This window comes from Erinaceus europaeus, chromosome 1 (genome assembly GCF_950295315.1).
Source record: "Erinaceus europaeus chromosome 1, mEriEur2.1, whole genome shotgun sequence".
NCBI classification, from domain to species: domain Eukaryota; kingdom Metazoa; phylum Chordata; class Mammalia; order Eulipotyphla; family Erinaceidae; genus Erinaceus; species Erinaceus europaeus.
This window is the reverse complement of record NC_080162.1, coordinates 58,654,558-58,679,247: the sequence shown is the minus strand read 5'-3', so window position 1 is coordinate 58,679,247 and position 24,690 is coordinate 58,654,558. Positions and strand designations below refer to the sequence as shown.

Sequence of the window (24,690 nt, the reverse complement as noted above, 5' to 3'; positions counted from 1 at the left end):
AGAATAACTTCCAAATGTGAGGATAGTATATAAATACTATTAACTGTAAACCTCGTCCATCTGGCCTTGGGCCCATGTCTATTCATATTTAGCACAGGAGCCTGTGTAACCACTGCACCCCTGTCAGTCTGAGTTCACAGTCCATGGTCACAGCTAGTAACATTCTAGACTGAACTCATTTGAGGCAGAGTATGTTGACCCAGCCACCCTTCAGAAAGTGGGTCAGTCCCAACCATTGTTGTTCCAAATTGAGGGCAAGGTCCTATAAGAAACCCACAAGAGGGTTTATGATGTTATTACTGATGGAGATGGCTAGTGATGGTGGAGAGAGGGATCTGTCAGTGGTCCAGGCCCATCTTACCTATGTGGGAATCCTAGGATTCCCTTACTAGGGCCTCAGGTGATGGGACGACCTGGTAGTGACTAAAAGAGCCATTATTAAAGTGGGTCAGTCTCTTGCCCTTATACAACTTTTGTAGTTCTTATTTCATCTGACAAAGTGAGACTTAGAATGATTGAGGGAAGTGAAACAGGAAGTAGATGAGAATATCTAGGTTTAAGTAAAAAATATTTGAGTAAGTATTTTATGGTGTCTCTTTTAGGTCTTTCTACTTGCTTGCTGCACTTACTGAGTCACTATAGACTGTTGCACCCTTTTACTGTAAGGTATATATTTCCCCCCAGCTTATGGATACATGTGCACATGTGCCCTACCTATCTTATGAGCCCTTGTCTGTGTCTAGGTTCTGTAGCTTTGTTAGGAAGTGTACCACCCAAAATTGAACTAAGGAATCCTATTAGCTAGGAAAGATCTCACCAGATTATTCGAGCTGAAGGATTGACATCTCAGTCCTGGTGTCTCTAGACACAGTCCAAAGTGAAACATGTCGAGGTGGCACTAGTTGCATTGATTTGGTTAAGATCAGGAGATGCAGTATCAAATGGTATGGATCAAGAGAAGCATGAAGGAAAATGAGCCACACCCTAGAGGTTCTAGGACTGGGAGAAATACGGATTTTACAAAGAATGAGAAAGGCTCCTTGCTGCCTTAGAGCTTAAGAAGGCAATAGATGACTATTATTATAACCAAGTTATTTGAGAACTTGGCTTACTTTGGAAATCCCATGGTTAGGATTTACTTTACCATACAAGACCTTACCATGCTTTGTGTCATTTAATACCTTTTACAAATAAATATTTTTAACATACTGACTGGACTGCTTGCTTCTGGTCTCCCTGATCTAAGATTATAGATGATTTAATATTTCAAAAAATATTATTAGAAATGCATTCACAATGTAAGTCCAGTGTTAAATTCAGTTTATAAATTTGAAACCTTAAATGCTTAGATTGAAGGTATATATATTCTGAACTAAAATATATGCATTTGAAAACTCAAAACATTCCATCTATTTTGTCCTCACATATTGATTAAATAGTGATTTATAAGACTATAAGTTAATAGGAGTATATAATAACACCATTCCTGCCACCAAAAGTCTGTACCTCTAACTCCATCCCCCTACAGTGGAGTTGAAAATCTACCTACCCACGCCCCTTACTCCCCACACACATAAACACAGTTTTTTACTTTGGTGCAATACTCCAAACCCAGTCAAATTCTGATTTGTATTTCCCTTTCTAGAACTTGAATTTCTACTGTAATTGAGATAGGATGATTTAGAAGGGTGTTCCCAGTCAAATAATGAAATGGTTACATTTTAACTTATTTAGTTAGTTAATAATGACTGACAAGATTGTAGGTTAAGAAGGGTACATTTCCATACAATTCCCACCACCAGAGTTCCATATCCCATCTCTTCCATTAAAAGTTTCCCTATTCTTTATTTTTCTGGGAATATGAACCCAGGATCATTATGGGGTACAGAAGGTGGAAGTCTGACTTCTGTAATTGCTTCTCCACTGGGCAGGGTCATTGACAGGTTGATCCATACCCCCAGCCTGTTTGTATCTTCCCCTATTGGGGTAGGACTCTTGAGGGGTGAGGTTATCTTCCCAGGGATGTCAGGTTAGTGTCATAGTAGCAACTGCAACTTGGTGACAGAGTAATGGAGCCAAAGGGTTGACATCCCATGCCTGGCATCTCTGGACAGTCTTAAGTGAAACATGTTGAGGTGGCACTGGTTGCATTGACTTGCTTGAGATCAGCAGATACAGGACCAAATGGTATAGATCAAGAGAAGCATAAAGGAAAATGAGCAATGCCCCCAGAGGTTCCAGGACTGGCAGAATATGGGTTTCATAGAGAATGAGGAATATTCCTTGCTGCTTTAGAGTTTAAGGCAGTCGATAGTTATTCTTATAACCAAGTTATTTGGGAATTTGGTTTGCTTTTGTTAGGATTTACTTTACCATACAAGACTTTGCCATGCTTTATATCATTACCAATTTCATTTCAGTTTCTGAGCTGAGAAAATAATGAACAGAAATTTAGTAGAAATGGTGGGAAATGAAGGAAAGACTAGAGGACAACCAGGAGCCTGTTCAAAAATAATCCAGACAATATATTATGTTGATTTACATGAAGATTCTATCAGTAGCTATGGTAGAAAGTAGACTGATATTTTTGGAGTTTGATGGAAAGGATTTGGGTGTGAGGTATCTTAAAAAGGAGTAACAAAGTGTCTGGCTTGAGTAAGTCAAAGAATAGCATTGTTTTTTAATTATATTTTTTATTTATTATTAGATAGAAACAGAGAAATTGAGAGGGGAGGAGGAGAAAAAGAAGGAAAGAGACAGAGAGACCCTGCAGCCTTGTTTCACCACTTGTGAAGCTTTCCCTCTGTAGGTGGGGATGGAATAGCATTATTATTTGCTGAACTATAGAAGCAAGAAAGGAAGCATGTTTAAAGTGGATTACTTTTGATAAATTTAATCTGGTTAAACTGGAGATACATAGTGGTGTCCAAGTATGAAAATCTATCACATAAAATCTAGGATAGATGAATATGTGTTCAAAGAGAAAAATAAGTTGTCCAAGGAGTTATGACATATATTTAAGCTGTGAGACAGAATCAGATCACCAAAGGAGTGAGTACAGATAGAACATAAAATATGGGGGCTGAGCAGTAGTGCAGCAGGTTTAGCTCACATGGCCTGCCTGAAACACAAGGATTGGCTTAAGAATCCTGGTTGGAGCCCTGGCATCCCACCTGCAGAGAGAATCGCTTCACAAGCAGTGAAGCAGATCTGCAAGTGTCTACCTACCCCTCCCCTTTGTCTTCCTCTTCTCTCTCGATTTCTCTCTGTCCTATCCAACAGCAACAACAAGGGCAACAAAATGGGAAAAATGGCCTCCAAGAGCAGTGGATTCATAATGCAGGTACCAAGCTGCAGCAATAACCCTAGAGGCAAAAAGAAAGAAAAAGAAAAAGAACATAATATAGGTTCAAGGACTAATCCCTGCTATATTTGAATATTTAATGATTAAAAGATAAGGGGGAAAAGTCCCCACAGAGAAAACTAAGCATATAGAAAAGAAAGCATTACATGGATATACTATCAGCTATGTCAGATCCTGCTTAGAGCAGAAATATCGGGGAGGATGATTATGTGTAGGTTTTATAAGATCCCTCTGTCAGGTTTGCAGAGAAGTTAAAGGGGGAAAATACAGATGTAAACAAGTAGGAGATGTCTTGGCAGAGGCTTCAAGTACTCATGGCCTAGAGTAAGTAGTAAAATATTGATAATGGCAAATGGTGGAAGGAGAAAGCTCTAAGGAATGCTTGGGAGGTGAGAGAACATGATCTATTACTTATTCCACAGTGAATGTTCTTGGAGAGGAGAGACTAAGCAGACCCCAGCATCTGCCTATGATGGCTTAATGAATGGGTTGAAATCCATTGAGATGAAGAAGTCTCAAGAAGGGCTAGTGTCAACGGTGAGGAGAATAGGTCAAATTTGGTTTTAAGAAAGTTGGATGTGGTTTTCCATTGTGACATCTAAAGAAAATGTGCAAGATAGTGTGTCTGCAACTCAGAGGCAAGGTAGGAAGAGAGATAGGAGTCTGACATACTTTAAGTGTAGTTGTAAGGACTGGTGGTATCTATTAGCCTTTTCTTGTCACTGTGACCCAAATATGTGAGTTCACATGTACCTGAGTTCCTATCACAGATCATTCAACAGTAATGAAGACTCAAGCAATCAACTCAACTCAGTGAAACTCAAAGATTGAAAAGAAACCAAAAAATGTACTGTGCTTTGTATTACTAATCTTGAGATATACGGCTAATCATTGCAATGCAGGAAGTTCTTTTTTTCTCCCTTTTCTTTGCCCTGCCATTCCTTCTTCTCTCCTTTTCTCAGCCCTCTGCCCCCCACCACCACCCTATCACACACCTAGCATCTGATGGTGTACATGACACTGTGCATGGGTACAGTCCCTATTGCTGTGACAAAAATAACCCTGTGGATTTCCTTCCTCCAACCCAATTGTAGGGTGAAGGGGCACTTTATGTAAGTCTTTCAGAGGTAACTGTCTGCTGGATTTGGGAGCCGGAGAGGCATGCTTCACTGCAGCACAATTAAAAATCTTATTTATGCAAGCTAGGCTAATGTTTTCAATTTTAGAGAAATTTGACATGCTAATCACTTTCTGTTAATTTTTTTTAATAATTTTAAATTAGTTAAATTATTTTAGAAATTACTTTCTTCTAATTCATGCTAATTTATTTTGATTTTCCTTTTTGATAGATTACTGTCCTAGATGAGACATGGACCGTATTCAGGCGTTACAGTCGTTTTCGAGAAATGCATAAGACGTTAAAGTTAAAGTATGCAGAGGTAAGCTATGAAATAATTATCTCCACATAAGAACATTTATTCTCTAAACTAAATGAACTGATTGCATTATCAGTGTCTCCCCCTCTCTTCTTTCCCCCAACTTCCCTCTTTGGCTATTAGGTAGCAGTGCCAACTACTCATCAGTCAAAAGTAGTTTTTAAATTTTGCCCATTTCTCCTCTACACAGCTTAAATATTTTCTGAATGCAAGATATGACAATAAATTCATTATGTCCTGTCTATAAATTTTATGTTACTTTTAAATAATTTAGTCACTTTACAGTTTCTCCACAGTGATACCCATAAAAATGAAATAGTAATGAACTCCATCATACAGACTTCTGCTTTTTTCTCTTAAAAATAACTTACACTGATGCTTGTACTTCCACTTAATGAGAAGTTAGTCATAAAAATTAACCTGCTGTTGAGCACAAAGGAGAAATACATAGTTAATATGGAATTATTTAGAAGTAAGGAAGCATTCCATGAATCAGATCAATTATCTGGGGTGTGTTGATATGTTGTTATTTTCTTTATTTGAACAAAGACTAGATTTTAAAATACTTTTAAGCAAAGAAAGCTGACCTGAAATGTGTGCTTGCGTTGCGGTGAATAAGATGCGGGTTTGAACCTGGCTGGAAGAAACTTTGGTGCTGTAGTGCTTACTCTCACCCCACCCCTCCACTTCCATGTTTACCTGTGCCTGTCTCAAAAAGTTATCCTATAGTGGAAAAGCCCCAGGTATGACAAAAAAAGAAAATGAGAAGAAAAGAGAGGTGATGGGTGGGATGGGAGAAGGGGGGGGCGTAGGTAAATATTCCTGGTTCAGGACATAGCATATTCAGTAGATCATTTTCTTTACCATGTATTTGGCACATGGTTTGAACCTTGTCACCATATGTCATTGCTGCAGCACCAGGGGAAGCTCTAAGGATGATGGAGATTATCCCCAACTCTCTTGTCATTCCATCTGAAAGATAAGAATTAAACAAATCAAGCTGAGAGTGATATAATCATACATGTATGAGGCTCTGGCACCATAAAAAAAAAAGTACTCATAAAACTTAAAATTAATATTTATCTTCCAGTGACTAGGTGGTGGTGATGATGATGATGATGATTGATGATGATGTTGATGTTACGTCAGCTTTAGGCAATCTTATAAAGGCAAAACTTTTTGGGGAATTATATTTTAATCAACTGCAGATCAATCAGTAGTCACTAACTGGCTGCTTTCATTGCTTTTCAACACTATTTTGATAGTTTCTTTTGACATCCTAAAAATATTTTAGTCAGTTATTTAATCCTAATTTGGGTCACGTTAGAGAACCCCCAGTCCTTCAGCTCTTCCTTATCTGATAATATAAAATGAAATATCTTTTGCTGAACAAAGATTCTTTGAGTGTAAAAGTATCTTGGGCCCACGTAAAATCATGCTGTTGTCAGGCCATCATGATAGTATTCAACTTTACAAATTGAAAATTCTCCAGGTAAGAAGTTTATCGTTCTCAAGAGGTTTTAGTTTCAGAAATTACTGCATAAAATTCAAGTGTGTTTCTGACATGTATCCTACATGTCCAAAGCTAATGTTAACAATGAAAAGCACACATTTTGTATGCGTACTGATGACACAGAGCAACGTGATTTAAAGTGAGTTAGGCATTTTAACTGCTTGGTTATGTATTACATCAGTAGCTTAATAATACACAGATTCTCATGTTGACATATTAAACTCCACATGAATAGGGGAGAAAAAAAATTTACTTGAAACAAGAAGACATAAACATTACTAGGAGTGTGTGTGTGTGTGTGTGTGTGTGTGTGTGTGTCTTTCGTTCTCTGATTTGAATGTATGTGTGGAGCCAGGACGTCAGGTGTGCATAATTTTATTGTATGGGCCTCTGTCTCAAGTCATACAGAGATACACAGAGAGAGAAGTAGAAAGAAACCACAGCTCCAGAGCTTCCTCTGATGCCATAGCACCTTGAATTAGATGTAAAGGTTCAGATCTGGGCCAAGTACATGCCAAGGCAGGTGCTCTGCTGGCTCTTCTGTGATTTATGTGTTAACAGTTCTGTTCATAGTCTGATGCCATTACATAGAGACATATTACTCTAGATTTTGATAATCCAGAGTCTCTTTGTTTATATGTCTTAATTGCCTATGAGAGAAGACCACAGACAAAGAAAAAAAAATAATGACTTAACACTTAATCATCATGCCACATGGCAGTTAAATTTCAAGACAGTAGCATGCCATATATGAGAAATATCAATAAGTATAATGGGTAGAAGGTGTTGGGCACTTTAGTGAAATAATTTGTGGTTTGAACTCTGTAAAATGGCCTTTTAGTTGAAGCATGTGGTGAGATGTATTTAAATGTGCTACAAGAAGATAAAGTCCAATTCTAATCTGTTTTTAAAGACTTCAGGAAAAACAAAAGCAATTTATATATATATATGTGTATATATATATATATATATATATATATATATATATATAACTTACCTAAAGTTAAATGAGCAATAATGTGCATATAACATAGGAGATTGTTTAATAACAGGCAAAACTATAACTAGAGCTGTACATATGTATTTTTTTCAAGAGGATAGAGTATAATACATACATACAAAAATAGTCAATCACCTCCACTTGATCAAACTAATTTAATTCATTCACTCATGTATTCATTCATAAGACTGGAAGACACTTGGCATTATAAATACAGTTCATAGCAAGGCAATTGCATTTTCTCTTCTCATAAGGCAGAAAACAATCAAAAAAAGAAGTAAAATATATTTTTTATTTATTTTGGATAGAGACAGAGAGAAATTGAGAGGGAAGTGAAGGTAGAGAGGGAGAAAGAGAGGCACCTCCAGCACTGCTTCACTGCTTGGGAAGCTTCCCCTGTTGCAGGTATGGGTGGGAAAGTAGAGCCTGGGTCCTTGCACAGTGTAACACTTGCGATCTACTGGGTGTGCCACCACCTGGCCCCATAACATAATTCTTAATAATGTCAAATGCCATAGAAAAAATTAAGCATGGCAGTGCACCAGTATGATCACAAAGACCAAGCATGGGCTACTTTAGCTAGGCATTCTGGGAAAAGCTTTTCTGAAAATGAGACTTGAGTCTAGTTCTGAATTGTGAGAAGGGTCTTAGCAGTAAGCAGTGCCTACGTAAAGGGGACATCAAAGGCTCTGAGTTTAATTTTATGGTTTAGAATGTCTTTCTCATATTGAAGGAGGAAAAAAGCAGTTATGAAAGAAAAGCCACAGTTATATGAGTGTATGTATTTGAAAGAGGAGTATGAGTAGTGAAAATATGAGAGGTGATTTGAGACCGTGTGGTCAGATCTTAAAACAAACACAGCATGTAGAAAGGGAAGCTGTGCTAATTACACACCCTGAGGGCTGTGCTTTTGTACTTTTAAGTTGCCACAACTCTGGCTGATTTCTTCCTCATGTTTTGAATGCTCACCAGGTCTCTGTTGTGCTGTACTTTTTGATATCACAATTTCCTGCTGTCAAAGTAAAAGGTGTACCTCATTTCACACACCTGGTGAGCAGAAGTCACTGTGTAAGCCCAGCCAATTTGACTCTATCATGTCTCCAACAATAAATACAAAAATCAAGATAGGAAAAAATCTATTTCTGAAAGCACAGTAATGTATCATTCAAGATCTTATTTCACTGAGAGGAGAAACGGCGCTGTCCATCTAACATTTCCAAGGTAAAACTTAAATATCAAACTGAATGTCAGCTATTCCCTGAGAATTTGTCTTTCCTTTCGTGTAGTGTAGCTTAACTTTACATATAGTTTTCTCTGCTAGGTGCTCGTTAGGACCCGAGCGCAGTAAGAACTTAAAGATAAATTACTAATTGATCAACAATTATATTTGCTCTTATTACTACTCATATTACTGTCATTTCTTCATATGATCTAGTGTCTTTAATCTCTATTACCTCCAAATGGTCTGTTTGGACTGACAGCATTCTAGAAAGCACTCAGTTCATTAAAGATGTTACTTCTTTAGGAAATCCATATAAAGCATTCTTTTTTTTTTTTTTTTTCCTCCAGGGTTATTGCTGGGCCTAAGTGCCTGCACCATGAATCCACCGCTCCTGGAGGCCATTTCCCCCACTTTTGTTGCCCTTGTTGTTGTAGCATTTTTGTGGTTATTATTGTTGTTGATGTCATTCATTGTTGGATAGGACAGAGAAAAATCGAGAGAGGAGGGGAAGACACAGAGGGAGAGAGAAAGATAGATACCTGCAGACCTGCTTCACCACTTGTGAAGTGACTCCCCTGCAGGTGGGGAGCCGGGGGCTCGAACTGAGATCGTTAAGCCAGTCCTTGCGCTTTGTGCCATCTGCACTTAACCTGCTGCACTACTGCCTGACTCCCAGAAAGCAATCTTATACAAAGGATCCTTCTCATGAGAAGCACCTTTGTACATAAGCTGAAACCAGTTTTATTTACCATGCTTATTCACCAGATTGAGCTCATTATTTCTAAGGAAGTAGAAAACTAATCTTGCTCTTTAATTGCAAGGGTAGCAAAATGATTGATGATAATTTTTTTAATGATACACACCAAATTTACCTAATCATACAAGCTTCCCAGTTTTTAAGCAAGCTGGAAATAAAGTGAAAAAACACACGAGTTGAGAATATATAGAATTTGTTGTTTATTAATCAAGGAAGAATTTTTCAAACCATAAATACACACTTTTGGTTTTTTTAATCTTATAATCTTTTGTACTGTTCTCTAAAATTAAATCCAATTCATTTATATTTCCTTCTGGAGTTAAACTATGTTCCCTTGGTGAATATACTTCTAAAGGACTTTGATGTGACAATCTTTTTTATGGGGATTTTATTTCCTTTCAGATAATAAATTACATATTTATGGTAAAATACTAAATTATTCAGACTTATACATTGAATGTTACATTTCTCTTATGTTTTGGAATTTTTTTGTTTGCTTGCTTTTATTTTTGTAGATAGAGACAAAGAGACAAATGGAAAGAAATCACAGCACTAAAGCTTCTTTCAATGAAATGGGGACTGAACTTGTCCTATATTTTAACAAAATTCCAAGGAATGAATTCAGAACCTTGTGCCTGTACTCTACCTCTGAGCCACCCTGTGTCAATTTTCTTACCATATTTATATAATTTATGACAGAGGTTGGAGAGGAAAGAAACTAATAGCTCCCCCCATCAATAGAGTTCAACCTGTCTGTCACTGTTGTTCATGTGGTACTAGAGATCCACCTTCAGGTCTCAGCTATGAATGGCATGTGCTGCATCCACTGAACCATCTCCCTCTGCAAGTTATTCTGGATAAATTAGCACCCAGAAGTAACCATTTTTAATGCCTCCAGGATGCGTTGTTGGTTTCAACTAGACATTCAGACTCAAAAGATTCTCATGTGCCCTAATAAGCATCGGGTAGCCTAGGAAGGTTTAAGGCATAAACCACTGCAGGGCTGAAACTTAGAAAGGGTCTCACAGTAGTATCTGCAGTCCACATAGCTGTCTAGGAGCTGTTCTCTGGTCCCACCTCTTCAAGTGATAGCTTAGGTGCCAGGAGATAAAACCCTTGTGGAAGCAAGGCAAGATCACTGCTGTACCACAAGGAAGACATACTGTCTCCAGAATCAACACCTTAGTGAATACTTCCAGAACCCCTATACCTCATTCAAAGAAACCTAAAGCCATGTCTTCTTACCAGTTAGTTATTGTTCTCATCCACAAGCAATCTATGATTTAACATGAACAAAGCTGCCAAGTATCAAGGTTTGCCAGCTTTCCAGAACTCTCTTTATAAACTTCAGGTAGTTTCTTGATTTTTTTCTCCTATGATTACTTCTTTGTAGACAATCTTAAATGTTTCTTTTTACTCCAATGTGTGAACTGGTTGGGCTGATGTAGTAGCAAGCATAATGGCTTTCCATTGTGTGCAAACTGTGAAGAAATTTGATGGTTTTTCTAGAGGCTTTATTCATAAAACTGACAAACAAAAAAAATAGAAATTAGGTAAGGTGAGAACCCTGAAGGCCTTTATCCTATTAGTGAAAAGACTTTTATTGATTTTTAGATGACTTTATTCAGGAAATATCACAGGTATCCAGTTTCTTATCTTCCTCCAGCATAGAACACTCAAGACTAAACCTGTTCAAACACTTCTTCCCTCCTCCCATTCAGTCCTTGAATCTTCTGAAATATACATACCACAGTTTAATTATAATTTAATCATGTATTTTTCCTTGCTTTGATTCTCAAATCTCACCTGAGTGAGATCACTTTGTCCTTTTCCTTATGGTTTATTTCCCTCAATGTAATTCCCTCCAGTTCCATTCATATTTTAACAAAAAAAGATTTCATTATTTCATACAGTCAAGTATCATATATATACCACAATTTCCTTAGCTGCTAATTTGTCATTAGACACTAGAGTGTTTCCAGATTTTGATCACTATACATAGCCCTGCAGTGAGCATAGATAGACATATGTGGATCTGTCCCATATGTGTTTCGTTTGCTTGCTTTGTTTTTGTTTTTGGATAGACATCCAAGAGAAGAGTTGCTGGATCATATGGCAGATCAATTTATAATGTTTTGAGAGATCTACAAACTATTTTACACAGGAGCTGGAGCAATCCACATTCCTACCAACAGTGCAGAGTAGATTCCTCCACCCACTTACCTACTCCCCATTCTTGTCTGCACTTGTTTCTGGATTGTTTGTTTGTTTGTTGATATATGACATTCTCACAGCTATAAGATGGTATTATACTATTGTAATGCTTCACATTTCTCTGAGAATCAGTGGCTTGAGCATTTTTTTACATGCCTCCTGATCATTTGAATATCGTTTTGGTGAGAACTCTGTCCAGAATCTCTCACCACTTTTTAATGGGATTGTTTTTCAGCTGTAGGGTTTTGTGCATTCTTTATATATTTTGATTTTTACATATTTCGATCAGTCCTTTTGTCAGATATAGGGCATTTAAATGTCTTCTCCCACTACATAGAATGTCTTTTTTTTTTTTCATCCTCCTTTAATGGGCCCAAATGAGGTTTATTGATAAATTAAAAATATGAGTAAAAAAACATGTTCTCAACATGGCTATGGGGAAGGATATCTTTTTGTTTGGGAAATGGTATTCCTTGCTATTTTAAGCTTCTCTATTTGATGTAGTTCCACTCATTTATTTCTGTTTTTGTTGTTGTTGTTGTTGTTGTATTTATTTAGTCTCTTTTGTTGCCCTTATTGTTGTAGTTATTATTTTTGTTGTTACTGATGTCGTTGTTGTTGAATAGGACAGAGAGAAATGGAGAGAGGAGGGGAAGACTGAGAGGGGGAGAGAAAGACAGACACCTGCAGACCTGCTTCACCGCCTGTGAAGTGACTCCCCTGCAGGTGGGGAGCCGGGGGCTCGAACCGGGATCCTTACGCCGGTCCTTGCGCTTTGCGCCACATGCGCTTAACCCGCTGCGCTACCGCTGACTCCCATTTATTTCTGTTTTAGTTTTCCTTGCATTTGGACCACTAACCATTATTCACTGTTGCCATCTAATCTCCAAGTTTACTTAATGTATTTGCCAAATTATTTACTGTGTTCTCTCCTTAATGAAAATTATATGCTGGTCAATACTTTATATACATTTGGATGGTTGAACCAGTTAAAACAGTAAGGAATTGTTGTTTATGATATATATACACATGCCTATGAGGGAAACAGAAAGAATTGAATTAGTATTATTACACGAAAAATGAGCTTTCAAGCTTAAATGATAAAATGTCCCTGAATTCTATAAAACTATGTGGAGTAGGTAGGGAAAAACAGAAACCAAAGAAAACAGGTTTATTATTTTTGTATGGTGAAAAAATTAGTAGAAAAAATTAAAAACAGAACAATTCTGTTGTCCTGTGTAATTATTTCTAGAGAAGAATGGTGATTTTGAATCATATTTTATGCTAATTCTGTTTTTAGATTTACTATATGAATTGGCTCAATCTACATCTCCCAGGGGATAGATACTGCATTATTCAGAGTTTTTAAAGACCATTTTAATTTTATTTATTAATTTTCTTTCATCTTAGCAGTATCTTCTGGACTCCAAATAGGTTTCCTTTTTGTCTTGAGTTAATTTGTCATTTTGATGTAATGATATGCATTGTGTAAGATAATCACTCCGTCTGGCTTTCCTTCTCTTCTCCCCTTCATTGACCTTGTATGCAATGTTAATCAAATTAAACGCTGGGTTTTTTAATTCCACATCTGTAAAACGATAATGCCACAGCCAGTTTCAAAAAAATTACAAAAAAACTTAAAAGAAAAAGTAAAAGCAACTATATAAGGCATTGTGCAGCATCTGCTAGAGAGAGACCATGTCTAATACTTTATCAAGCAAATCATCTTCATAGTGTTCTTTATTTATACGAAAAGTATATGCTTTTTTTTTTTTACTTTCTTAAAACCAGTATATGCCTTTCAAGTATCAATCAAGTTATGTGCTGAGAAACAAAGTCCCTGATATGTGTTCTCTTTTCTTCTTTTGATGTAAGAATCAGAGTTGGTTTAGTATTTGTGCAGTTTCTGTGATGTTTACCAGTGGATTAGATAACAGTCCAAGAGTCATTATAATAGAAACATCCAAATAAAATGAAAGATGAGACTATTTTGAAACCACATTCCCTTTTCAATTTTCAGAACGAATATTGAGGCCTGGTATACATACTTATTCCCTTTGGACTCTGAGTATAGAGAATAAAATATCAGGACTTGGGACTGGTAGAGCAAGTGGTCTCTGAGAACTGTTTCTAGATGGTCCAGAGATGTTAGCCCTTGTCTAATTTTTAGAGAACTTTCCTTTCAGCTTTTTCAAAAATAGTCCTCTCTTCCAAGTGTTAAAGGATAATGGGTACATTTACCTCTTAGAAAAAATCTTCTCAAAGTGAAAGCAAGTTCAGCATTTGGATTACACATTGAAAGATAGCTATGTCCCATTAGCAAAAGAGAGAGACAGGCTAGGAGTTATGGATCAACCTGCCGATGCCCATGTTCAGCAGGGAAGCAATTACAGAAGCCAGACCTTCCACCTTCTGCACCCCATAGTGATGACCCTAGGTCCATACTCCCATAGGGTTAAAGAATAGGAAATCTATCAGGGGAGGGGATGGGATACAGAGTTCTGATGGTGGGAATTTTGTGGAATTGTATCCCTCTTATCCTATGGTTTTGTCAGTGTTTTCATTTTGTAAATAAAAATAATAGAAAAAAAGATATTTTATAATCTCAGGAGTGATTTTAAAGCAGGTTTGTCAGTCTAGAGAAAAGCAGATGAACCATGAAAATCAGATTTTTTTGTATTAAAATATAGAATTAAAACAAAAGGTAAGGGAATGTTTAGTGCTTGTGAGTGGGGAAAGCTTAAATTTTGTAGAGCAGACCATGCTGTCTGTCTCCACTGTAACTGAGTTATTCCAATGAGTCATTAATCCCTAGGGATCAGATGCAATCAACATCCATCAGTGCATCCCCAAGAGGTCTCTCTACTTATAAAGCTGAGGGAGAAAAATGTTTTCAGAGTCTTTGAGTATAAATGGAGTAGTGTTAGATCAACTCTTCTGTCTCGTGTCTGGATGTGTCTGGGTGCCCATTAACTACCAAGGAGAGAGAAGAAAACGATTAGACAAAAGGTTATTTCATTTGTATATGGACTTTCAGTTTGTACTGATAGAAACATTTCTCACCTTCTTTATTTTCCAAGTAATTTCCCCAAAGCAATCCCACAAATGGGAAGGAAAAGAAACGTACTATTGGCCTTATATTTGTCTTGGACAGCTCTTTACCATCTATCACTGAAATGTATTTTAAAGCATGTTTATAACCACCATTCCAAATTTAATATAAAAATTGCAAATATACTCACCACCCAAATTATAATGCTTCCAGTCATAGCCACAGGGAGCATCTAGTACCATTAGACAAATTCAACTGCATCAAGCCATCAGCCTTCTTTAATTTTTAAATAGCAAAAGCAGAGTGCTGCAAGCTTCCTGTCCTGATATGTTGTCAGAGGCACAGGTATCTCACTCCACATATGGTTTGTATCATCTCACTCTCTCTACTTAATGTAAGCAAAGTATTTAAACACTGCCTCAGTGATGGCAGGATGGAGAGGAAGAAAAGTCATCAAAATTAGCTGTGACAAAATATGTGAAATAACCTCCAAAGTAGGATATTATGATTTAGTACGTCTGACATACACTGGGGCCCAAGAGCACATACTTGGGAAGACATTAAAACAATACTTCTAGACCTCTGACCTTTGTTTGTGCCCACCTTGGGAGCATTAGTTATAATACGATCATTATTGGTTCCAATGATAGGTAGTTTTGTCAAAATTGACAGACTAGATAATGAAAACTTTTTGATTGTCTCTTTGATTACCAAAGACTCTGCAATAAAAATTTCTGCCTGACTTACCTCTTTGACCAACAAGGAAACTTTCATGAAATCACTTGTTATTTATGAAGTAGCCTCTAAGGGCTATCACTGGGTCTCAGTGCCTACACTACGAATCCACTACGAATCCACTGCTCCTGTGATCGTTTTTTCATTTTTTTTTTTTGGAGGGGGTGATAAAACAGAAATTGAGAGGGGAGAGGAAAATAGAGATGGGGAGAGAATGATACCTGCAGACCTGATTGAAGCAACACCCCTGCTGGTGGGGAGCCAGGGGCTCCAACCAGGTTCCTTTTGTGGGTCCTTGTGCTTCCTACTATATGGGTTTAACCCAGTGTGCCACCACCCAGCCCCCATCTTTTTTTTTTAATGTAATCTTAGTCACATCAAAACTTGGAGGCAAGGTTTGTGTCTCCTGCTTAAAAGCTTATAGCAAAATCTAGTTTCTCCATCACATTCAGTTTGTCTCCCTTACTACACTGGGAAACCCATTTTATTATAACATAACAAACATTAAAAAAATGAATTTGAGTGTGATGGTTATCAGAACATAATTGGCTGTGTCCACTTACTGGGCATCAGAAATGAAATGCCAACTTGCAAAAGAAGCAGACCTCTGCACAATCCTGTGTTTTCTGTTCCAAGCATCTCCATGACCATGTTTATTCGAGAAGAGAAAATTTTTCCCGAGTGCTCCAAGTAAAATCAAAGACAAGATTGTTCTGTATAAAAATTAGTGGCATAGCAAGTTCTCATGGATGATAAGTAGAGATAATATTGTATTGAATGTCCTCTCAGTGACATGTCTAAGTGCCTGAAAGAGAACATCGACATCATACAAAGAGATAGAAAATACAAGGATTTCAATTCAAATACAGTTATTCTTAAAAGTGAAATATTGGGAGTCAGGTGGTGGCACAGCGGGTTAAGTGCAGAAGGCACAAAAGCGCAAGGACAGGTGTGAGGATTCTGGTTCAAGTCCCCGGCTCCCCACCTGAAAGGGAGTCACTTCATAAGCAGTGAAGTAGGTCTGCAGGTGTCTTTCTCTCCCCTCTCTGTCTTCCCTTCCTCTCAATTTCTCTCTGCCTATCCAACAACAACAACAGCAATGACAACAATAAGAATAACAACAACAACAACATGGAAAAGTGGCTGTCAGTAGCACTCAATTTGTACTGCATCCACCGAGCCCCAACAATAACCCTGGAGGCAAAAAAAAAAAAAAGAAACATTATGACTTCCATGAATGTCCTCAGGTCTGTCTTCACTAGCTTATCCTAAATTCAGTTGGTACTGGCTTGGAGAGGGGTGAAATTTTATGTGGAAATTATACAAACTTTATGCCAAATATAATAAAGTAAACAGAACCCTCTGCTATTTCCACCCTAGGAGGTCTCCAAGTTTTAGTATTTCAGTGACACTAGGATAACTGCTGTTGTTGATGTGTTCTAGTTGTAATTGCTGGTTACTTCACATGAACTTCTGGCAGAGAATTCTGCCTCACAAATGCCATACAGAAGACATTTAATGAGAATCAAGGATGTACCAAACACTAGGCTCAACACATACCAGGTACTCATACTGTTTTACTTTTATACTCAAGTCACCACATCAGAGGTTTAAATGTAGTCCCATTCCTCCCTCTAAGTGTTCTGAAGAGTTGTTGCTTCATGTTTGTAACACATCGAACTTCGAGAAGAACTTGTTTGTGAGAGCATTTCTTAGTGACAGCTGTTCTCATAAGTCCTTGGGAGTTGCTATTAATTTTAAGTAGTTGGAAAGCTTCTGTCTAGTTAGCTGCTTGAATTATGGCAACATTTTGATGAGTGTCCATTATTTGCATATTTAAAAAAAACCATTCTGGAATGACTGAAATTGAAGCCAAGAACCTCCAAGGTGTGGAGGACTGTCAGTTATCACATAGAAGAGTCTACTTTAAAAAGGCAGGTTAGAGATGATAGGACCAATTAGAATGCCAGGTAGAATTTTCCCTTTTAATCTTTAAAAACCATGTATTATTTAAGTAGCCAGTCTTACAGGAGTAGAAGAAGTGCTGAATAAATGAGGAATGACTGCGAAGTATACTTTCAGAAAGTGGTAATAGAAATTAAACCATTTTCCTTTCACTAGTAAAGATTCTGTATACTTTATTTTTACCAGTCATTCTTGCATTCTTGGTTTTCCTTTTATGATTTATAATCTTGTTTTAGCAGCTGAATTGATATAAAATCATAAAAGATAGGCAAAATCATAAAAGATTTTAATTTATCTGTGTGTGTGTGTTAAGGATGTTATTATTTATATCCAGAAGAATAACTTTCTTTTATCAAAGCCTGTGCTGCCTATTGTCTTCAAGACCACCTGGACCTAAAACAAAGTCTGGCTAACCGAGAGAGAGAGAGAGACACTAAGTGAGAAATTCTTGTAATAAAAGCAGACTTTTTTTCTTTCCCTTGCATTTAATTTGCTTTCTTGGTGGCTGCAGACTGTTGGGCCCATATCTTATAATGTAATAAACACTGGAGTCAGGATTTGAGTGTGATGGCTCTTAGAAGATAATTGGGTTGTGTCAACTTACTGTGAATCAGAAATGGCCAACCTGAAGATAACATTTTACTCTAAGACCATTAAGGAATATTATAATATCATCAAGGATAATTCTGATTATATTTCCAATTTACATATATCTAGCTGACTTAATTAAATATTCTCTGCATTCATTTTCCCAAAACTTATGAGATTCACAAATATTTCTGCAAAAATGACTGTTATTAGCAACCACCAGTTGCCTTATCTAGCTCTGTGACTTATTTTTTATTTTTTTAACCTAAAAATTAGAAGCTTTGGTGGAAGAGAAGACTCCTGTATTTAGAAGAAAAACGTTGTTAGAACACTTTGATCTAAGTTGTAAAAACATCTACTAAAGCTGTAGTCCAACTGCAAGGAACACAGAAGTAAAAATAACCCAGTGGGACTACATCAAACTGAAAATCTTCTGTACAGAAAAAGAAATCACCATCAAACCAGAGAGTAGGAGAAAAATCTTTACATGCCTTATATTATTCAAAGGGCTAATAATCAAAATACTTGAAGAACTCACCAAACTCGACAGCAACAACAAAAGAATCAAGATAACTCCACTGAAACATGGGAGGGAGATGGACAGAATCTTCTCTCAAGAAGAGATATAAATGAAAATATTAAAAAAATGCTCAAAAATCACTGATGATCAATGAAATGAAAACTAAAATACCACTTTACACATGTGAAAATCCAATACACTTGAAAAAGACAAAGGCACCAGTATTTAGGCTGTGGGGGAAACAGAACTCTCCTACAGTGCTGGTGGGAGTGCAAATAAGCCCAATCCATGTAGAAAACAGTCTGAAGATTCATCAGGAAGCTAGAAATGGACCTAGTGGAGGTTGTATTGTTCTATGGATAACTGAAAGATGTTATGCATGTTCGAACTATTGTATTTATGTCGAGTGTAAAACATTAATTCCCCAATAAAGAAATTTTAAAAAAATACTAGAAATGAACCTACCTTATGATCTGCCAATTTCTCTCCTGGAGATATGTCAAAAGGAAACAAAGACAACTATCTGAAGATACCTGTGCTATGTTTATAACAGCATAATTGGTAATAGCCCAAACTTTTTAGCAACCCAGATTCCCAATAGCGGATGAGTGGCTAAGAAAGTCGTGGTATATGTACACAGTGAAATAATATGCAAATGTTGAAAAATGATGAAGCCACTTCCTTTGCTGCATCTTGGACAGAACTCAAGGGAATCATGTTGAGTGAGATAACCCTGAAAGAGAAGGATGAATGCCAACTTGTCTCTCTTATAGGTGTAAAGTAAGAATCAAGGCCAATAAGGGAAAATATAAGGAGAAACTTAGACAGGAATGGTATATTCCACCAAAAAGAACTCTGGAGATGGGTTGGGGGGTTAAAAACATTCTGGGACCCTTGGTTATGATGATGGAAAAGGAGGAGAAAGTGTCTTGCAGAAACCTATCAGATACAAGATTGTATCTATGTGTATATGTCAACAACTATACTTATAACCCCCCAATATAGTGGTGGTGGTGGGGAGAACTGACAAGGGAGAAGGAAGGAAGCCAAAAAAAAAAAAGTAGAGGCTTTTGGGTTGGCAAAGTAAAGTTAATCTTTAGGGATTTTAGACTCCATCAGCCCTGAAGAGAGAAAAGACAATTATCATTGAAAATCAGTAGTACTAAAATTTATTGATTTCATTTCTCTAATGGCTTTTACTTCAGTCCTTTTGTCTTTATACTGTTTTGTTAATAGAAATGCCAAATCAGCTTGTCAGTATGTTTCTCTTAGAACAAAGAAATGTGATATTTTAATCTTGATTTGTTTGCCCACTATGTTTTACTTTGTATAATCAAATTTCATAATTATACAAAGTAAGCTATAGGGCTGCTATTAAATTTTCTTCCAGTGTTCTTTCAGTTTATCATATCTCCCACAAATATCCAATTTATTTGACCTTAGGCATCATTTTTAACTCTAATGTACAATTTTCCCATAAAAGTGCAATGTCTTTGCATCATTTCCCACTCCTGTTGTAAGGGTAATGGCTATGGCAGTAAAAGATAGCATTTTAAGGACTTTCTCATGAATACTGCATTCCTCTTTGTATCTGTCCTTTTTCTATTCTATAGCTTCTTGAAAAGTAACATGTTTCATTGCTATATTGAGATCAGTTTTCCATGTATATTTCTCTGCTTTACTTCAAATAAAAATTCTATGAAGAATTTACAGGAAGTAACTACGAAACATTGCTCCTCTCAGGGAATATAACCAAAAGAATAGGTAAACTATTTCATTTCTCCCCACTTCTCTCTCTCTTTCACTCACTCACTGACTGCAGAGAGATTTTGATCATTAGTCCCTGAGTTAGAGAATTTGGGAGCTGAAATGAAGCTTACACATTAAACTCCATTTTGACAAATGATGAAACTAGTAACTATAGATATTTTCTTTGCTTTATATAATGCAGCTACCTCTATGCTGAGCTGAGTCTTGAAATCTAATTGTCCCAAATCTCAGCTTATTAAAATAAAAAGACAGATGGTGTTCATTTAACTGTTCCATTAAATTTATAAAAAGAATATCATTTCTATAAAATGATTCATGCTCACTCATAGGTTTTTTTTATATAAGGAGAATGCAAGATTATCCAAAATCATTCTGTAGATCTAATGTTACAATGAAAATTATTTTCATGACTTACCTGAATATGTAGATAAAGCAACAGATATGTAAATTGATAAGAAGTGATATAAACTATAGGAAAAGTTAAGTAATTTTATGACAGTTCATTGTAGTTACACTGTTTTGAATTACACATAACTTAATTGTATTTGAATTTAAACATCATGAAAAAGAAAACTGAAAAACTAATGTACATCATATGCTATATTAAGTCCTTTGAAATATATGATACTTTAAGAAAAAATAAAATAGCATTAAAACAGTAGCCACTTGTTTTCAAATAGCCTTTCCATTTTCTAAGCTATTGATTGGTTCCCTTTTATAAAAGATCACTCAATTCTTTGAACAATAGCACACTTTTTCTCCTACATAACTAATTTTAAAAGTACATAGTTTTTATATTGTCAAGATGTATCATATTCCTTCAGACATAAATACTACATACTCTTAGTTGCAATTTTTAGTAGAGGCCACATTTATTTTGTGGTTTCTTTATTTTAAAATCTTTATTTTATCTCTTATCTGCTTAATTTGGGTCATCCTGTATTTTTGTTAGGTGAACTTTGATGTTTCCTTTCTTTTTTTTTAAATTAATTAATTAATTTATTCCTTTTTGTTGCCCTTGTTGTTTTTTTATTGTTGTTGTTATTGATGTTGGTGTTGTTGGATAGGACAGAGAGAAATGGAGAGAGGAGAGGAAGACAGAGAGGGGGAGAGAAAGATAGACACCTGCAGACCTACTTCACTGCCTGTGAAGTGACTCCCCTGCAGGTAAGGAGTCGGGGGCTCAAACCAGAATCCTTACTCAGGTCCTTGCACTTTGCACCATCTGCGCTTAACCTGCTACGCTACAGCCCAACTCCCGAACTTTGATGTTTAACCTGGATTTTTATCTGCCTGTGTTTGCCTCTTGCTAGTTTTCAGTGATTTTTATTGTTTATTCTACTTTTGATCATTCTGTTAATGACTTTTTTTATTTACTTATAAAATAAAAATGTCGACAAGACCATAGAATGAAATGGATACAATTCCACACAGTTTCTACCACCAGAGTTCCATATCCATCCCCTTCCTTGAAAGCTTTCCTACTCTTTATCCGACTGGGAGTATGGACCCAAGGTCACTATGGAGTGCAGAAGGAGGAAGGTCTGGTTTCTGTAATAGCTTCTCCACTGAACATGGATGTTGGCAGGTCGATCTATGCTCCCAGCCTTTCCCTATCTTTCCCTAGTGGAGTAGGGCTCTGGAGAAGTGGGTGTCCAGGGTACATTGGTGAAGTCCTCTGTCCCAGGAAGTCAGGTTAGCATCATGGTAGCATCTGGAAATTGGTGGCTGAAAAAGCAGAACAAATTGTTTAATAGTCATGAACCTAAAGGCAAAAATTTAGCAGATGAGTTTTGGGATCTCCATTTTAGAAAAATCTAGTAGGTCTCTTTTAGTTATATTCCAAGGGGCCCATGACTACTGATTTCTGCCCAAGCACAACAGCTAACATGCAGGTGGATCAAAGCTGTTATATGGGGAGATGGTGTCAGAATTTGAAATAAGACTAGAAAGCTGGTTCAGGGCAGACAGTAGCTCCCAAATATGGGAAAGGTATATAAGTATCATTTTATGCTCTCTCTCTCTTTTTTTTTTTTTTTGGCCTTTCTAATTGCTTATTGTTTTGAGTCACTGCAAACTATTGTGCACTTTTGATTTAAGGTATATACTTTCCCTAACTTATGGGTACATGTGCACTTGTTTTCTGTCTCTTGGGCTCTGATCTTTGTCTAGGTTCTGTGACTTTGTTAGGAAGTACACCACCTGATATGGAATTAAGGAGTCTTATGAGCTAGGAACGGTCTCACCAGAGTGCTGGAGCTGAAGGATTGACATTCCAAACCTGGTGTTTCTGGACACAATCTGAAGTGAAACATGTTGAGGTGGTACTGGTTGCATTGATTTGGTTGAACTCAGTAATGCAATGGTATGGATTGTGTGAAGGGTGCAGGAAGACAAACCATGCCCTGGAGTTTCCAGGACTGGGAGAAATACAGTTTTTATAGAGAATGGAGAGGGTTCCTGCTGTCTTGGAATTTAAGTGGGCAATAGATAGTTATTATTGTAACCAAGTTATTAGGGAACTTGGTTTACTTTGAAAATCCCATGGTTAAGATTTACTGTATCATACAAGACCTTACCATGATTTATGCCATTCAATGCTATTTACATATAGCTGTATCTTATATAGTGGCACAAGCAGTTGCTCCTGGTCTACCTGGTCTAAGACTACAGTTGATTTAATATTTCAATTAACCAGTCATTATTAGAAATGTATTTAAAAATTTTGAGTCGATTGTTAAAATTCAGTCAGGTTACCAATTTGAAACCTTAAGTGCTTAGATTGAAGGAATATATATTCAGAACTGGGGTCTATATGCTGGACTACCTTCGCAGGCAGGAGACAGACAACCAGGGACTCATGGCTGAGCTGTACTCAGTATCTCTTTATTCATGTGGAATGCAGCACAGTCTAAGCTATCTAAACTAACTATAATCACAATCCTGTCCTTATATATATATACTTGCCAAGTAGAGTGGAAACAGGATGTGACATAGAGAGGGTGGAGCGAAAGGTGACTGGTGCAAATCAGGGTATACTACAAGAGGGGGCGGAGCAAAAAGACATCATGAACCAGTGGGGATTAAACCAATGCCCTACAGGCAGGGCAGTGCTTAGTTAACAGTGGTTATGTAAATAGAATACAGTGTTAAGCAGGGGGGATTAAACCAATGAAACAGAAGGGGTTTTTAGAAGCAGAATTAGAAGCATACCAACATCTATACATAAAAAAAATTGAGTTTCAACCTATTTTCCCCTCACATATTGATTAAATAGTGATTTATAAGATTATAGTTAATAGGAGTGTTTACGTACACCCTTCCCGCCACCAAAGGTCTGTGTCCCCAATCCCTCCCCCTATAGTGAAGCTAAAAATCTACTCTATACCCCCATCCAGAGTTTTCTTACTTTGGTGAAATTTAGGGCTTTTATTCCAATATTGTTTTTTGTGTCTTCTATTTATTTATTGAGTTCTCTGGCTCACTTTTATTTTGAAACACTTAATAGGAAAAAAGGAGGGAGTGGGGTATGGTATTATTGAGTTTTCTTTTTTCAGTCAATAGTTTTGTATTACAGTAATTATAGAATTATGTTGTTGCTGTCTTTCTGGTCTTTGCTTTTTAGCATGTCTTGTACTTTTTGTTGAAAACCAGACTTGCTGCATTGTTTTAATGGAAGTGAAGTAGGTAGACCTTCAGTGTGAGGTTTCATATATGAGTAGTATAAATTTAATATATTTTCCTTAGCCATGGTTTTGGGCTAAATTTTCCACTGGTGCCCTTGATTTTTGTCTTACTATTGTCATTGGGATTTCCTAGTGACTTCTGAATTATGAACTGAGGTTTGCAGCTTAACTGTTGCCTCCTTTGGTTATATAGTATCCCAGTGTGGTGATATGTTAGGGAGGGAAGCACTCTGTAGGCCTATAATGGAGCTCAATCTTTTTGCTTTTAATGTAGTGCAGGCCAAGGGACCCTTAGCTTTGCAAATGTGGAAAACCCCTGAGGGGACTCCATGGTCCAGTGTTGTTTCACATTTTTTCTTTTTCTTTTCTTCTTCCAGGATTAGCTATCGTTGGGGCTCGGTGCCTGCACTACAATTCTACTTCTCTTGAATTTCCCATTTTTGTTGCCCTTGTTGTAACTATTATTGTTATTGTTGTCATTGCTGCTGTTGTTTTGGATAAAACAGAGAGAAATTGAGGGATAAGGGGAAGACAGAGTGGAGGAGAGAAAGATAGACACCTTCAGACCTGCTTCACTGTTTGTGAAACGACCCCCCTGCCAATGGGGAGCTGGGGGCTCGAACCAGGATTTTCACACTGTGCTGCTTTCCAGCCCCCCGTTATTCTACTTTTTTCTCACCTCCAGGGTTATCACTGGGGCTTGGTGCCAGCACTACAAATCCACTGCTCCTGGAGGGCATTTTCCCCATTTTGTTGCCCTTGTTGTGGTTGTTACTGTTATTATTGTTATAGCTGTTGTTGTTGTTGTATAACAAAGAGAAATATAGAGAGGAGGGGAAGATAGAAGAGGAAGATAGAAGAGGAGAGA

At 37.0% G+C, this 24,690-nt stretch overlaps 1 protein-coding gene across 4 annotated transcripts in view; it reads left to right on the top strand.

Moving 5' to 3' along the window:
• Positions 1–24,690, top strand: part of KIF16B (kinesin family member 16B) — a 341,204-nt gene that overhangs the window by 257,271 nt on the left and 59,243 nt on the right. For 3 of the 4 annotated variants that reach the window (XM_060186445.1, XM_007525760.3, XM_060186438.1), the window contains one exon: positions 4,714–4,803. In XM_060186445.1, coding sequence (XP_060042428.1) covers positions 4,714–4,803 — 90 coding nt within the window. Of the gene's footprint in view, positions 1–4,713; positions 4,804–18,122; positions 18,421–24,690 lie in introns of those variants that run through there. The other variant, XM_060186447.1, reaches the window with a different exon arrangement.